At 58.0% G+C, this 14,762-nt stretch overlaps 1 protein-coding gene across 1 annotated transcript in view; it reads left to right on the top strand.

The window, feature by feature from the left end:
* CACNA1S (calcium voltage-gated channel subunit alpha1 S) overlaps nucleotides 1-14,762 on the top strand; it is a 91,778-nt gene that overhangs the window by 42,571 nt on the left and 34,445 nt on the right. Inside the window, exons 20-28 of the mRNA XM_073320165.1 lie at nucleotides 1,893-1,999; nucleotides 3,021-3,108; nucleotides 3,527-3,634; nucleotides 4,447-4,499; nucleotides 6,802-6,948; nucleotides 7,181-7,382; nucleotides 11,291-11,449; nucleotides 12,037-12,147; nucleotides 13,427-13,510. Coding sequence (XP_073176266.1) covers nucleotides 1,893-1,999; nucleotides 3,021-3,108; nucleotides 3,527-3,634; nucleotides 4,447-4,499; nucleotides 6,802-6,948; nucleotides 7,181-7,382; nucleotides 11,291-11,449; nucleotides 12,037-12,147; nucleotides 13,427-13,510 — 1,059 coding nt within the window. The remainder of the gene's footprint in view (nucleotides 1-1,892; nucleotides 2,000-3,020; nucleotides 3,109-3,526; nucleotides 3,635-4,446; nucleotides 4,500-6,801; nucleotides 6,949-7,180; nucleotides 7,383-11,290; nucleotides 11,450-12,036; nucleotides 12,148-13,426; nucleotides 13,511-14,762) is intronic.

The following is a 14,762-nucleotide window of genomic DNA, read 5'->3' as shown; positions in this document are numbered from 1 at the left end:
ATTTCAGTTACAACACAGAATACAAAGTGGACACTGCTCACTTTATATTATTTTTGATTACAAATATTTGCACTGTAAAAATGATAAATAAAAGAACTAGTATTTTTCAGTTTACCTCATACAAGTACGATAGTGCAATCTCTTTATTGTGAAAATGCAACTTACAAATGTAGATTTTTTTTGGTGATGCCAGCTGCAACAGTGCCATGAGAACACTTGTTCTCACTTTCAGGTGACACGGTGAACAAGAAGCGGGCAGCATTATCTCTTGCAAATGTAAACAAGCTTGTTTGTGTGAGCGATTGGCTGAACAAGAAGTAGGACTGAGTGGACTTGTAGGCTCTAAAGTTGTACATTGTTTTATTTTTGAATGCAGTTATTTTTTATACATAATTCTACATTTTGAAGTTCAACTTTCATGATAAAGAGATTGCACTACAGTACTTGTATGAGGTGAACTGAAAAATACTGTTTCATTTGTTTTTTACACTGCAAATATTTGTAATCAAAAATAAATATAAAGTGAGCACTGTACACTTTGTATTCTGTGTTGCACTTGAAATCAATATATTTGAAAATGTAGAAAACATCCAAAACTATTTAAACAAATGGTCTTCTATGATTGTTTAACAGTGCGATTAGTTTTTTTTAATCTCTTGGCAGCCCTAGTAGAAATATCATTTCAATATTTTCATTTTAAAACTCCTTAAGGGTAGCCGCCACTTAGCGTGGATTGAAACATCTTCTCTTTTCTTTTAGATCAAAGTGTTTCCTGTTTGTGTTGTAATGAAATAGTTTGACATGGGAGTTACAATGCAAACAGGAGACGTTTTGATCTAGAAGAGAAGAGAAGATGTTTCAATGAGTGCTAAGTAGCAGCTGTCCTTAAGTGCTTTAAAAATGGACAGATTAATAGATTCCAAGGCCAGAAGAGACCATTACGATCGTCTGGTTTGACCTACTATGTGACACAAACCGTAGAACATAGAGAAGGCCTTAAGAAAAACATCCCCTCTTGATTTAAAAATGGTCAGTGATGAAGACTCCACCATGACCTTGGGTCAATTGCTTCCATGGTTAATTACCTTCACTGTAAAAAATTTACACCTTATTTCCAATCTGAATTTGTCTAGTGTCAACTTCCAGCCATGGGACTATATTATGCCTTTCTCTGCTAGATTGAAGCATCCGTTATTAAATAGTTAAAATGAAACCAATAGACCAATTAAACGATTGTCATTTTACCACACCAGTAGCCGTAGTGCATGCTACAGACACGTCATGAAATAAAAATAAAAATATTAAACAGAAAAAAGAAATAAAATAAAATAAAACAAAATTTCAACATGTTCCAAAACCAACATTTTTCAAAATTCCCATTTCATGGTATATTTTGAAAAAATTTTTTTTTTTTGGTTCCAGTCGGGAACAACACCAAATGATGATGCGTTGAAATTTCCCATGAAACAGAAATGCCGAGTTTTGACCCGCCCTGCTCCTGAGTCCCGCCCTCGATGGAGCAGTCGGAGAAGGCACTGCTGGCCATGCTGTACTGTGGCTGGTTGGTAGCCCCAGGGAAGCATTTGTTTAGTGGCTCTCAGCCCAGTTCCCTGGCCACAGGTGTCTGTGTGAGAAAACCACCATCACAATCAGCAGCTGGGCCAAGAACGGGCTGTGGAGAAGGAACTCCCTGGAGAGACTCCTGTGGGGTGGGGCCGAGGCTCGGTGGTACATGATAAGCTTCCTTTGCTGGGCCTATTCTGAGGATCCAGAGAGGACTTAAGTCTCCAGGGCTCCAGTCTGGCTTCTTTCATGAGCAGCAGTCACTAAAAAGAAAGGGGATCAGAGGTGATCTGCCCCGTTCCCATTAACTCTCCTCTGCTCCCCTTCAGATGACTGCATACGGCGCATTCCTTCACAAGGGGTCCTTCTGCCGGAACTACTTCAACATCCTGGATCTGCTGGTGGTTGCCGTCTCCCTCATCTCCATGGGAATTGAGTAAGCATCTGTTGTAGCAACAGGTCTGCCCATTCAGCCGAGGCTAGGGCATCTGCAGTGCTGCCATCGACGTTGGAAATAGAGACGTAGAATGGGTTAGGCCATTGTATCTTGCCTCCAGCAACGACCAGTAACTGATGCTGCAGATGGTAGGGGTGCACCTGGGCAGACGCAGGGCTGGAGATGGAGGGCGGGGAGTAATTCCCTCCTGATCCCTGTGACAATCAGCCCGTGCCCAGAAGCATGTGAGTTGGGTGATTCCCCTTGCACCAGCATTCATACACTGTTCGGTGCCACAAAGTCATCCAGCCGCACTGTTGGGAGTAAGGAAATAAACAACCCGTGAGAATGGGGAGGAGAGGCGTATGCCACGAATTGGACACGCAAGGGTTTTGTGGGCAGGCACCCACTTCAATCTGGAATTGCCTTCCTCCTCCCCCAAGTTCCTTCAGGACTCCTGGGCTCTGTTCCTCACGGTGGGTGGGAATGTGGCCTAGGGGCGAGGGCTCAGGACAGGGATGTCAGCGATCCTGGGGTCCAGGCCCAATTCTGCTACGGAGGTGCTGTGCACCTGCCAGCCCCTTACAGGAACGGTGGGAAGGGCCCGGAAGTGCTGCTCCTTGGGGAGCTCTGTCAAACCGAGCTGGATTGCTCTGCCCGCCTAGGACACGTGCCAGCCTGTCCCTGCCAGAGCCTGGCTCCAGGCCTGTTCTCCTGCCCTTGCCGCTCTGCACCCCCTGGCCTGCCCCTCTGCCCTCCCCCCGATGCCCCCTCCTGCCCCTGCCGCTCTGCACCCCCCAAGCCTGCCTGTGCAGCACACCCCCAGCCTGCCCCCCCCCGGACGCCCCCTCCTGCCCCTGGCGGGTACAGCTCCCCTGCCCATGTTACAGGGGCACAGGTGTCGGCTCTCCCCCGATGCGTCGCTGCCAGCAGGTCTGGCTCCCGACGGTGTGTGGGAGCTGATTTGTCTGGCCAGACCCCAAGCTGGCTGAGTCACCCCGTCTCCCCCCGCCCACCCCAGGTCCAGCGCCATCTCCGTGGTGAAAATCCTGAGGGTGCTGAGAGTCCTGCGGCCGCTGCGGGCCATTAACCGAGCGAAGGGGCTGAAGGTGAGAGCCAGGCGGGGAGAGGGCGCTCGCGGCACGTGTCACGGGACAAGGGCCCTCCGTCGGGGGCGGCCACGGCCCCCCTCAGATCGGCAACAGGAATCCAGGGCCTGCCAGATCATGGGCCATCTGAGCAGGATCCCAGGGCTCAGGCGACCTGATTTCACTCTCACCCGGCTGTTTCGTTAGGTGTCTGTGGGCAGCTGGGAGGCAGCTGGGAGGCAGCCCATTGGTATTATACTAGGTCCCCCAGCTGCATCTGGAACAGCCACTTCCCCCGCACGCCGGTGAGGTGCCGGGTCCCCCGTCCGGGTCTGGGACGGCCACTTCCCCTGCACACCAGGCACGGCCGGTACCCACAGCAGGTCATGGCGCTGCAGGCCCGGCCCATCTCAGCATTGGCCTCTCTCTCTCTCTCTAGCACGTAGTCCAGTGTGTGTTCGTGGCCATCAAGACCATCGGCAACATTGTGGTTGTCACCACCCTACTGCAGTTCATGTTCGCCTGCATCGGGGTGCAGCTCTTCAAGGTGAGAGCCCCTCCCGGCCAGAACCCAGCGCTGGTATCCCCCAACCCTCCCTGTCCCGGGGAGAGCGGGGTGGAGCTGAGCTCAGGGAAGCACCAGGAAGTGGCTCCCCTTCGTTTCCCATGTCAGAAATTCAGAGGGAGGCCGAGGACCATCCCCTGCCACCAGCACCCTTGGGCATACCAGCATGCTGCAGGCAGAACAGGGCAGTGTATGCATAGTCTATGCCCAAGCAAGGCAGCTCCATGGCCCCATGGGAGCCAGCCAATTTGGGATCTCTTCCCAGCTTTGCCGCTGACCAGCTGGGTGGCCTTGGGTGAGTCCCTTCCCCACCCGTGACTCGGTTTCTCCCTCGCCCGCTCCAGCTCCCCACCGTGTTGCAAGGATCACAGGTGTTTCCTCCTGACCATCCATGGCTCTGCAGGCAGGTCTGTGCTTGTGCTATTGTGCGAACGGATGAGGTCGCTGTGACTCTTCGGCTGGAAGTGCCACGGGTCGCTGCAGCAGTGGTCTGGCCTTCGGGCCCTGCAGGGCTCCTAGGGGTCATCGGTGCTGCTCACTGAGCAGGGAGAGTTGAGGGCTGGCATATCTGGCCGGGCTCTGGGGTGGGGCCCAGGCTCTCATGACCGGCACTAACCAGCCCCCTTTGAGGCTGGAGACGCTGCCCACTGGGTCAGGGCCAAGCCGTGGGGTCAGGCCAGGATGTACGGCAATTGCCAGCAGCTGCCCTTGTCCTTGCTCCCCAGGTCTATCAGTCAGGCCCCCTGGGGTTCACAGCACAATCTCTGATTCTTCTGCTCTCTGCTTAAACCTAGGGGAAGTTTAGCAGCTGTACGGATCCGGCCAAGATGACAGAAGAGGAATGCAGGTAGGCACCCCGTGTCGTCACTGCATGCACATCGCAGCCAGAGCGCAGGGACCGGGGGTATCGTTGCAGAAGGGGGAACTGGTAGGGAAGGTGAGGAAACAGTCCTCGTTTGTTGTCTCTTGTGAGTCTGCTGAGCAGGGGAGGCCAGGCGTGGTTCTCTATGCAGAGCAAAGCCTGCGGTCCAGGGCAGTTTGCTGTAGGGGGCAGAGAGCCGAGGGTAGTGTTGAATGGCCAGGGCCAAGGAGGAGTTGGGCTCGTAAGCCAGAAGAAGGCCAGGCCAACAGTTAGGCACTAGCAGGGTTGCCAGGTGTCAGGTTTTCGACTGGAGCACCTGGTTGAAAAGGGACCCTGGCAGCTCTGGTCAGTACGGCCAAGCAGGCCATTAAAAGTCCGGTCAGCAGCACAATGGGGATAAGTCAGGCTCCCTGCCTGCTTTGGCTCCTGGAAGCAGTGGCATATCCCCCCTTCGGCTCCTACGTGTAGGGGCAGCCAGGCAGCTCTGCATGCTGACCCTGCCCCAAGTGCCAGCTCTGCAGCTCCCATTGGCTGGAAACCATGGCCAATGGGAGCTGCAGGGGCGGTGCCTGCAGATGGGGCAGTGTGCAGAGCCCTCTGGCCACACCTCCACATAGGAGCCATGGGTGGGGACATGCAGCTGCTTCTGGGAGCTGCTTGAGGTAAGCACTGCCCAGAGCCAGAACCCCTGACCCCCTCCCATGCCCTAACCCCCACCCCAGCCCTGATCCCCCTCACGCCCTCCAAACTCCTCAGTTCCAGCCCAGAGCACCCTCCTGCACCCCCAACCCCTCAGACCCAGCTCCACCCCAGAGTCTGCATCCCCAGCCAGAGCCCTCAAACCCCCTGCACCTGAACCCCCTGCCCAGAGCCCCCTCCCGCACCTTGAACCTCTCATTTCTGGCCCCACCCCAGAACACACACCCCCAACCCAGAGCCAATACCCTCTCCTGCCCCCCAGTCTCAGCCCGCAACCCCCTCCCATACTCTGAACCCCTCGGCTCCATCCCCCAGCCCGGAGCCCCTCCTGCACCTCAAACCCCTCATTTCTGGCCCCACCCCAGAACCCGCATCCCCAGCTGGAGCCCTCACCCCCTCTTGCACCCCTGCCCCAGCCTGGTGAAATGAGCGAGAGAGTGAGGATGGGGAGAGCGAGTGACAGAGGGAGTGAGCAGGGGCCAGGGCAGGGCAGGGCTGTTCGGTTTTGTGTGAGTGGAAAGTTGGTAGCTCTAAGCTTGGACCTGTCTTGTGGTTTATGGAACGACCTGGAAAAGCTCTTTCAGGTCTTCTTCACTCATCCTCAAAAGCAGGAGCAGAAGATGGCAGCCCCCAGGCATGGGTGCTGGGTATAAGAGGCTAGAGGGGGCTAAACCTCCCCAAACAGCCGGCCCACCACCTTTGGAATGCACCGCCGCCGAAAGGGTGGGTGCCCCAGCCATGGCCCTGCCCGCACTCCACCCCGAGCTCCCGCTCATCCTCTTCCCTCGAGGCTCTGCCTCTTCCTGTCCCCGGTCCACTTGCAGGGGAGCCTCGCGGGAGGGGGTGAAGAGACACGTGCACGCGTGAGGGGTGAGCTGCCAGAAGCCGGCGGGCAGGCAGGGGGACCCCAGGGGAGGGGGCGAAGAGGCGTGGGTGGGGAGGTGGACGAGTGGGGCAGGGGCAGGGGCAGGGGCGGGGCCACAGTCTGGGCACACGCAGCCTCCCCCAACGGTGGAGTCACATGCCACCCATGCCCCCAGGTGTTTGTCACCTTTGCTGGTCCCCTTTTGGGCACCTTGGCGGGTGGAGTATGTGTCTGGGTGTATAGGGGGCTGGGACGGTGCTGCCCTGGGGCACGAGTCTCCTTGGCTGGGGAAGGGCAGAGCTCATCCTGAATGGCAGGAGCATGTGATGGGATTTGCCAACTAATCCCAGGTATTCCGGGGAGAGGCACCAAGGGTGGATCTTGGTGAGGATGCTGGGCGGGTCGTAGAGGTGTTGTAGCCCTGGCGTCTGCAGGTGATCCTTCCTCAGCACACCCTGATTGCATGAGTGCTGATTCCTGTTATTGTCAGCACTCGCATACTCGGCCATGGCACTTGTGGCCACCCGCACTGGCCTCTGGCCTCCTGCAGCTGTGAGTTCCCTAGGTTGATTTGGTGAGATAGCACCGTGCTCTGAGCAGTAGGGAGTCTTCAGCAGGTGGGCGTGTGTGTGTGTCATGGGCAAGGGGACTGGAGCATTTCTGGGCCCAGTTCCCCTCTCGCTCACCCCTTGTCTGTAAATGTGGCGTCGGCTCCCGTTCCAGAGGCTACTTCATCCTGTACGTGGACGGCAGCCCCACACAGCTAGAGCTGCGCCCACGCGAGTGGGTACACAACGACTTCCACTTCGACAACGTCCTCTCAGCCATGATGTCGCTCTTCACCGTCTCCACCTTCGAGGGCTGGCCGCAGTGAGTCCACCACGGGGGGAGCGCGCAGCATGGGGGCTGCACGGGGGAGATCCCAGCGCCCCTCTGGCGCTGCTGCCCAGCTGGGGAATGCCACGTGAGGGGACTTTTCCCGATGGTGGAGAGAGGGGTCAGTGCAGTCGAAGGGGCTGCAGCTGTCTGGGATGTCCTGACCGCTCTGCCTTAGCTCGCCTGGATGGAGGCCCCACCCCGTGCTCTCTGCTGCTCCCCACAGGCTGCTGTACAAGGCCATCGACACCCACACTGAGGACATGGGCCCCATCTACAACTACCGGGTGGAGATCGCCATCTTCTTCATCATCTACATCATCCTCATCGCCTTCTTCATGATGAACATCTTCGTCGGCTTCGTCATCGTCACCTTCCAGGAGCAGGGCGAGAGCGAGTACAAGAACTGCGAGCTGGACAAGAACCAGGTACTCCCCATGGAATCCCCCCCACGGAACCTCCCCCTGAGGCCCCAGTCTCCTCCCACCCCAACCCCCATGACCTGGGTATCCCCAGGTTCCAGGGATGCCCAGGCTCTGGGGGCAAGGAGCCAGTTGTACCAGAGCTAGGTGCCAGGGCCCATACGTGGCTGAGCGTGCGGGATGAGCGCCAGCCGGACAAGAGCCCAAGCTGGGTGTGAGCTAGGCAAGGCCGAGGTGCAGGGGACCCCAGGCAGGTGAGGCCGGGAGCCCAGGCATGAGGGTGCATCCAAGCTGCAGAGGTGAAAGATGAGATCCCCAGTTCTTCTGTGCCTCTCTCCGTTTGCTCTCGGACACCTGCATTGACACATCCAGGCTTGGCCACCAGGCCAGGAGCCCAGGATGGTTCCCCTAAGCTGGGCTGCACCAGCCACTGACTAGCTGTGACGGAGTGAGACTCACCACCGTGGCGCCTCCTGCTGGCCGTTCTGGAATTACCTCAAGTCCTTCTAAGAGGCGGCCTCCTCCGGTGGTGTCTCGCTCGCTGTTACTCCCGCTTTGCTGCACTCTGTGACCTGTGTCACTTCCTCAGACCACAGCGTCCTCTTCTGGGCACAGCCCGCTGGCTGGGCCCCTGTCCGCTGTCTCCCCCCACTTTCGGGGGGACTGGCAGTCTATAGCCCAGCCACTCGCCTCAGTGGCCTGCTGCAGTCACCAGTCTAGTCCCTTGGTCCAGGGGCAAACTGTAGTCGGTGTGGGCCACTTCCCTCAGGGCAAGTGAGGGGTAGCCCTCACACCTTGTTTGCCATTCCTCCAGGGCCTCAGTCTGGCCGCGGTCAGCCAGAAGCTCCTTCTGCTCTGCTACGCTGCCCAGCACTGCTCTAGCCACGGTGCTCCTAGGCAGCCAGTCCTTCTCCCTAGCAGGCCAGGGAGAGACTGCCCTCTGCTCTCTTGAGCAGCCCTTTATATATGGCCCCTGCTGGCCCTGATTGGCCACTGCATCAAGCCAACTCCCGATTGGCTCGCTTAGTGAGCCCTCCTCTAATGGACGGGTTCTGGGCAGGCTCCCTCTGGCCTGCTTTAACCCTTCCTCCCTGTGTGGGGCAGCTGCCCCACCACACTAGTGTATTGGCTATGTGGGAGCGGCACAGTATCGCCCCTTTGGGCTGCAGTGGGGGCCTGCCCCAAGACAGTGGGGTGACCAGACGTTCTGATAAAACCGGGACTGTCCCGATATTTAACTCTCTGTCCCGCGTCCCGACTGATGTATGATCGGGACCCCATTTGTCCCAGTATTGTAGGGCTGCCAGGCCTCTGGTTGGTGCAGAGCTGGCAGGCTCCCTACCCAGACGGCTAGTGGTAACATCTCCCTCTGGGTCCTAGGTGCAGGGACGGCCAGGGGGGCTCTTCGCACTGCCCCGGCCATGAGCGCCGGCTCTGCAGCTCCCATTGGCTGGGAACTGCGGCCAATAGGAGCTGCTGGGGTGGCACCTCTGGGCGAGGCAGTGCAGAGAGCCACCTAGCCGCGCCTTTGCCTAGGAGCCAGAGGGAGATATTGTCACTTGTGGGGAGCCGCCTCTGGTAGGTGCCGCCCGGAGCCCACACTCCTGCCCCAGCCCTGAGCCCCCTCCCACATCCAAACTCCCTCCCAGTGTCAGCACCCCGAATCCCCCTCCTGCACCCTACCCCATGCACCAGCCCTGTGACCATCTCTTGTGGCGGGGGCCATGCGCCCCCGACCTGCAGCTTGCAGAGGGGGCCGGAGCCAAGGATGTGCACCTCTCTCGCAGCTTCCTAGGGCTGTGCACCCTCCTCCCCGGTGTGTCCCCACCATGTGTCCTGATATTTTACTCTTGCGATCTGGTCACCCTACAAGTCAGTGACTGGCGGTGGCCTGCCAACAAGGGGTGGCGGTGGGCTGGGGAGCCCCCTCGGGAGTGGGACTTGCTGCTCCCTTTAAAAAGGTGCAGAAAATGCTCCCACCATTGCACGGTGGCCTTGCAGCTGGGCCCCAGCCACACCCCATGAGGGACATCCGGCTTTCCTGATGGTGCTAGTCCCCGCCACGACTGTCATGCGGGATTCACGCTGCCCCCTGTGCCCTCTCCCCCCCGCCCCCGCAAGGAAAGCTAGAATATGGCCCTATATGGCCCATTCCTGCAAGGGGCTCAGGCTTCCTACATGGACTGCGGGCGAAACCAGACAGTCACTTCGCTCTTGAATGAACTTGCACCGAGCCAAGACTGAAACAGCCAGAGACCTGCAGGCGAGCCCCTCTCACAAAGCAAACCCTGCGTCTCAGACCTCTCTGTCCTCGTCCTGAGGAAACCTGCACCGCACCTTCCACAGACAAACCTGGGAGCTTCAACTCATCGCTTTGCTAAACACTGAAATCATGGACTCAGCAGAGACATTGGCTTGTGACAGCCACCTGTAAGCAACTGCCACCGACGGGGCCGCGGGCGGTCAGGCCTAGTGGTGGCAGCGAGAGTTCGTCCTACCAGTTAGAGCTGGGTCTGGGGAGGGCAAAGTCCAGGAAAGGAGCCGAGAGTCAGAAGCCAAATGCCAGAGTCGAAGGGTAAACTGGCATTGTCAGCCACAGGCAGAGCTGGGGATCGAAGCCAGAAATATGAAGCTGGAGGGGAGCAGGGAGTGGAACAAGAGCAAGTGCTGCTGTGGGCCTGGTACCTGCCCAACAGCCCCTGACCTGCGGTGGGGGCCGGGCTTAGACCCGTCAGGGGCTGTGACCTCTCTGTCAGTTCCAAGCTATGCAGCTAGGCTCACTGATTGCTTTGCAGCGAAGTTAGTCAGGGAGCAGGCCAGCCGCGGGTCCTAGCTGGTCTGATCCCTGACAGCACCCCGCTTCTTTTAGGGTCGCCTCCCTGGAGCCCTTGGGCCGGGTTTCTTGGGGAACCCACAGGAGGTCCAGGACATGGACGTATTCCAGGGATTCCCGCAAATGTTCTTCTAGGCCACATCCCTCCCCATCACTCAGCTGTTGGAGTCGTCCCTGGACTCGACGGGAGTCTCGAATCTGCTGGCCCATGCATTCCTCTTGGCCCTGCCCAGTTATTGGCGGAGGGGGAGGAGTAGTGTGGTGTGGGAAGGGATTCTCGGTGAAAGGTTTCAGGAGGGAGATGTGGAACAACGGGTGGAACTTGAGGGATTCTGGCAGCTGCAATCAAAAGGTTACCGGGGCAAGTGGTTCCATGATCACAAATGGCCCTAAGGACTTGTGGTCCAGCTTCTCAGACAGATGCGTGGGTCCCAGGTCCTGAGCACCCGGGGTTGTTATGGGTCTCATGGCCCAATGTACAAGAACAGGTGACCTGGGCCAGAAGGGGCCAAGAGCAGAACGCCGAAGCGATTGCTGGTAACCGTGCACCAGGGCAGCCTGGAGTCAGAGAGGGGCAGAAATGTTTCAGCACAACAACTGTCCTATGGAAAATGCTGATGTTGAAAACGTGTCCATTTTGATGAAATATCATTTAGAACCCCACTCCCGCAATGCAGGGTTGTGCTCACGTCAGCCATTCAGCCATTTTCTGAATGGAATCTTTGGGGGTTTGATTTTTCATTTTGAAACAAACTAGCGATTGAAGCCCACGAAGCTCGACGGCGGCGGGAAACATTCCTGTTTTCTCAGAGCAAAACGTTTCGATGGGTCCCAAAACGAAACTTGCGTTTCACGGGAACTTTCAAATTTTTTTTGTTTTCAGAACTCGGGGGGGGAATGCTCAAAATCACAGGATTTCCTGCGCAATGAGCGAAATCTGGTCTGGCCTGGCTCGGCAGCGAGGAGGGGCTGGGAGCGGGGCTGGAGGTTTTTACAGCTGGGAGTGTTTCGTGATTGCCCACAGTACCACCTCTGCTTCACGGGCGTCAACGCTCGACCGTTTCCCTCCTCTCGCCCGCAGCGACAGTGTGTCCAGTATGCGCTGAAAGCCCGCCCGCTGAGACGCTACATCCCTAAGAACCCCTATCAGTACCAGATCTGGTATGTGGTGACCTCTTCCTACTTCGAGTACCTCATGTTCTTCCTGATCATGCTGAACACCATCTGCCTGGGCATGCAGGTGAGGATGGAGCAAAGCGAACACCCTCGCTGTAGGGTGGGAACCTTTGATCCGCTGTCCACGGGGCGGGGGGGTGTCCGAGACCACCCGGCTCTTGGCAGCAGGCTAGCAAGCCATCAAAGTGAGACTCAGGCTTTGCCACTGGTCTGGTGCCCTTGGATATCTGGGTTTGGATCTTGGCTTGGGATACGTCATGCAGTTCAGCAACACTGCTCCAGGGAGGCCCCTCCTATGGAAAAGCCGGGGGTGCTGTAGGTGAGGCGGGAGGGACCGTGGCACAGCTGTGCATGGGTGTGGGGACGCCCGGGGCTGCGGATCAGGAATCAGGAACATCTATGGAGCTGTGGGGCAGGACCCAGGGCTGGAACAGGGAGGGGGCTATGGGGCAGGACTTAGACGCATTGGCAGAGCTGTTTGTGGAATGGGGGAAAGCATCACAACTTCTGCTCACATTCCTACCCTGACAGAGCTCTAGGTTTGTATGTCGGTCCCAGGCTCTCGCATCTGGTCCAGAATCTGAGACCCCAGCCCCATACCTGCTCCCCATAGCCCAGTGAGCTAACCTGTGCCTCTTCCTGGCTCCCCAGCACTACAATCAGTCAGCTGAGATGAACTACATTTCGGACAACTTGAACGTGGTCTTCACCATCCTCTTCACCGTGGAGATGTTCCTCAAGCTCCTGGCCTTTAAAGCCAAGGTGAGTGTGAGGTGAAAGTCTGGGGGGCATGAGTCTGGAGAGGGGTGGGGGTGCATAACGTGACCGGGATGTGGGCAGCCGTGCCCAGTGGTTGGAGCAGGAGTTGGTAGCCAGGAGTCAGATCCCAAGGGTCAGAACCGAGTTACCTGGGGTGAGACAAGGCAGGAGCTGTCACAGCCGTGGGCAAATGCTTTGAGTAGCCACTGGGCTACTGCCGCTGGGCTTAGGAGCCTGTCCGCTGGCTCTTCCCATCTCCCGGGCGCGGTATCCGTCAGCAGCCTGCTGCTCGTTGGGTTGCCTGGAGGCTGGCTCTGCTGCAGGCCCCGATTCCGGACTTGGGTGAGGGTGCGAGTCTGGATAGGGTCCCGGGGGTGTGACTCTGGAGGAGGGCAGGGGCTTACCCCAAGCGGTGGGCATGGCATTTCCTCCCCACGCAGCGTCCCGGGAACACAATCCCCTCGGAGCCTGGGGCTGAGGACCTGGCAGCTCCTGAGGGGAGGAGCAGGGCCAGTGCAGGCCACAAGGGGGAGCCCTTCCTCCAGCTACCTGCTCGCCCAACACCCCCGCCCAAACCCCGCTGCTCTCCCTGTCCTGGGTGTCTCTCCAATGGGGGTGGGAGGCTAGTGGCCCTCCCTGGAGCTCTTCTGACCCCCCATCAAACCAGGCTTAAGTGTGAGCGGCCCTGTGAGAGCCCCTGAGCCTCCCGCCACCGCAGCCACTGAGCCAGGTGAGAGGCGAGGCAGAGCCCCCCTCTGCCCTGCCCTGCAGGTGTGTCCCCGATGCCCACTGAGAGACGGCCGCTCACCTCCGTGGTCCCCGTCAATGTGCCCAGAATAAGCATCGGCACCAATCAGCTGGGAAGGTCTGACCCCAGGAGCTAAGTGGGTGCTGGGTTCTGCCATGCCAGCGGATAAGAGTGGACATGGAATTAGCTCAGGGTCAAACCCCTACATAGCACCGTGCTCGGCACGGTATCCATAGGAAGGGCGATCTGAATCCAAGCTCCGCAGTGCTCTCTCCATCTCGGGGCATGGGGGGCAGCCTCCCCCCGCTGGCTGTATTTTATGTGGGCAAATGGAGACCCTCCCTCTGGCGCGGTGAGTGGGTCAGCTGTTTGCAAGGGACAAAGCGCGCCTCGCTCAGGAATGGCAAGTCTCCGCCGCAGGGAGTTGATAACCCCCCAAGAGGAATCTCCCCTGCCTGACCCTCAGCTCCTTCCTTTTCTTTCCCCCTGTCTGCCCCCCTGTCGTCCCCCCGTGATTGCTCTCTCCAATCTCAGGGCTATTTCGGTGACCCCTGGAACGTCTTTGATTTCCTCATCGTCATCGGGAGCATCATTGACGTCATCCTGAGCGAGATCGATGTAAGTGCCGCAGTGGGGGGGGGGCGGGAAAGTGTCCGAGAGCATGGGCAGGATGCTGATGTCACGGCAGTGACGACCTTGGCAGGCTGCCAGCATCCCACTGTCACGTGGGAGGCCTGGGTTCCTGCAGGACTGCGCGGGGCACCTGGTGGAGCGACCTGGGCTGGGCAGGAGGAGACTGGGGCAGGGGCTTGGGCATGTGGGTTAACCTTCTTCTCTCTGTTTAAGAGCTGGTGCTGACAGGCTCTCTCCTCAGCCATTACATAGCCCCGGTGGACGCGCCCCCTCCTCCCAGCCTCAGTGGCCCTCACCCCACCCCTCCTCCTGAATCTGCCTGCAGAGGTACCCTGTGGAAACTGCCCTTGTCCTGGGACAGAACCAGAACCTCAAGCTGACTCCGTAGTGACATATGCCAGTGCTCCCCAGAGGCTGCACCCCCGCCGTGCCCTGCCCATGTTCTTTAACCACATGCCCAGATGGCTAGCAATCAGCTCACTTTCCTGAGATCACCATAGAGATGGCTGAAAGAGTTCCCCTTGCCTCATGGTCCCTATAAGAAGTTTCTGCCCTGCGCTTTGTGCGGGTCAGGCGTCATTTCAGTGACTTGCTGGGTGTGCTTGGAGTGTGTCATCGTGTATGATGATTGCCACATATACCCGGTGCCTACTCTGTATATGTGTGCCTGTATATCCAATATACACCGGCGTATATTCGGGATATACCGCCTACATGATACCACACGTGTACGCTGCAGTGTGTGTGTACCGGGCAGCCTGCATACAGGAGCATTGTCCAAGAGGCGTGCTGGAACTGCACGAAGCATTGCTGGGAGCTGTGGGCCCGGTTGCTGGCACGTGGCACGGAAACACATCGGGTGTGCGGTGCGTACCGTGAACCCAGCTGTAGTTGTAGAAGTAGCTTGAGAAGTGAGCACTTCAGTGGGGTTGACACGTCCTCACTAATAAAAAGGCCCATCCAGTAGTCACTGCAGCGTGTCCCCGCTCTCTGTGCTGTGTCCCAGAGTAGCACTTAGCCATTCCCCCGCATCTGAGAGTGAACCATCGGCAAGGAGGTCCGGCCCGGAGGAGATGAAGTGTCATCCTCTCCTGTTCTCGGGCACAGCTTCCCAGCCCCAGTGCACACCGGTCCCGCAAGGTGGATTGCCATCTCTGCAGCCCAGAGGAGCGCTCTGGCTGGCTCCATTCTCCTGGGGCGACCGCACTGGCTGTCTCCTCAGTGAGCGAGGTGCCGA

This window comes from Lepidochelys kempii, chromosome 21 (genome assembly GCF_965140265.1).
Source record: "Lepidochelys kempii isolate rLepKem1 chromosome 21, rLepKem1.hap2, whole genome shotgun sequence".
Classification (NCBI taxonomy): domain Eukaryota; kingdom Metazoa; phylum Chordata; order Testudines; family Cheloniidae; genus Lepidochelys; species Lepidochelys kempii.
This window is presented reverse-complemented; position numbering and strand designations above follow the sequence as displayed.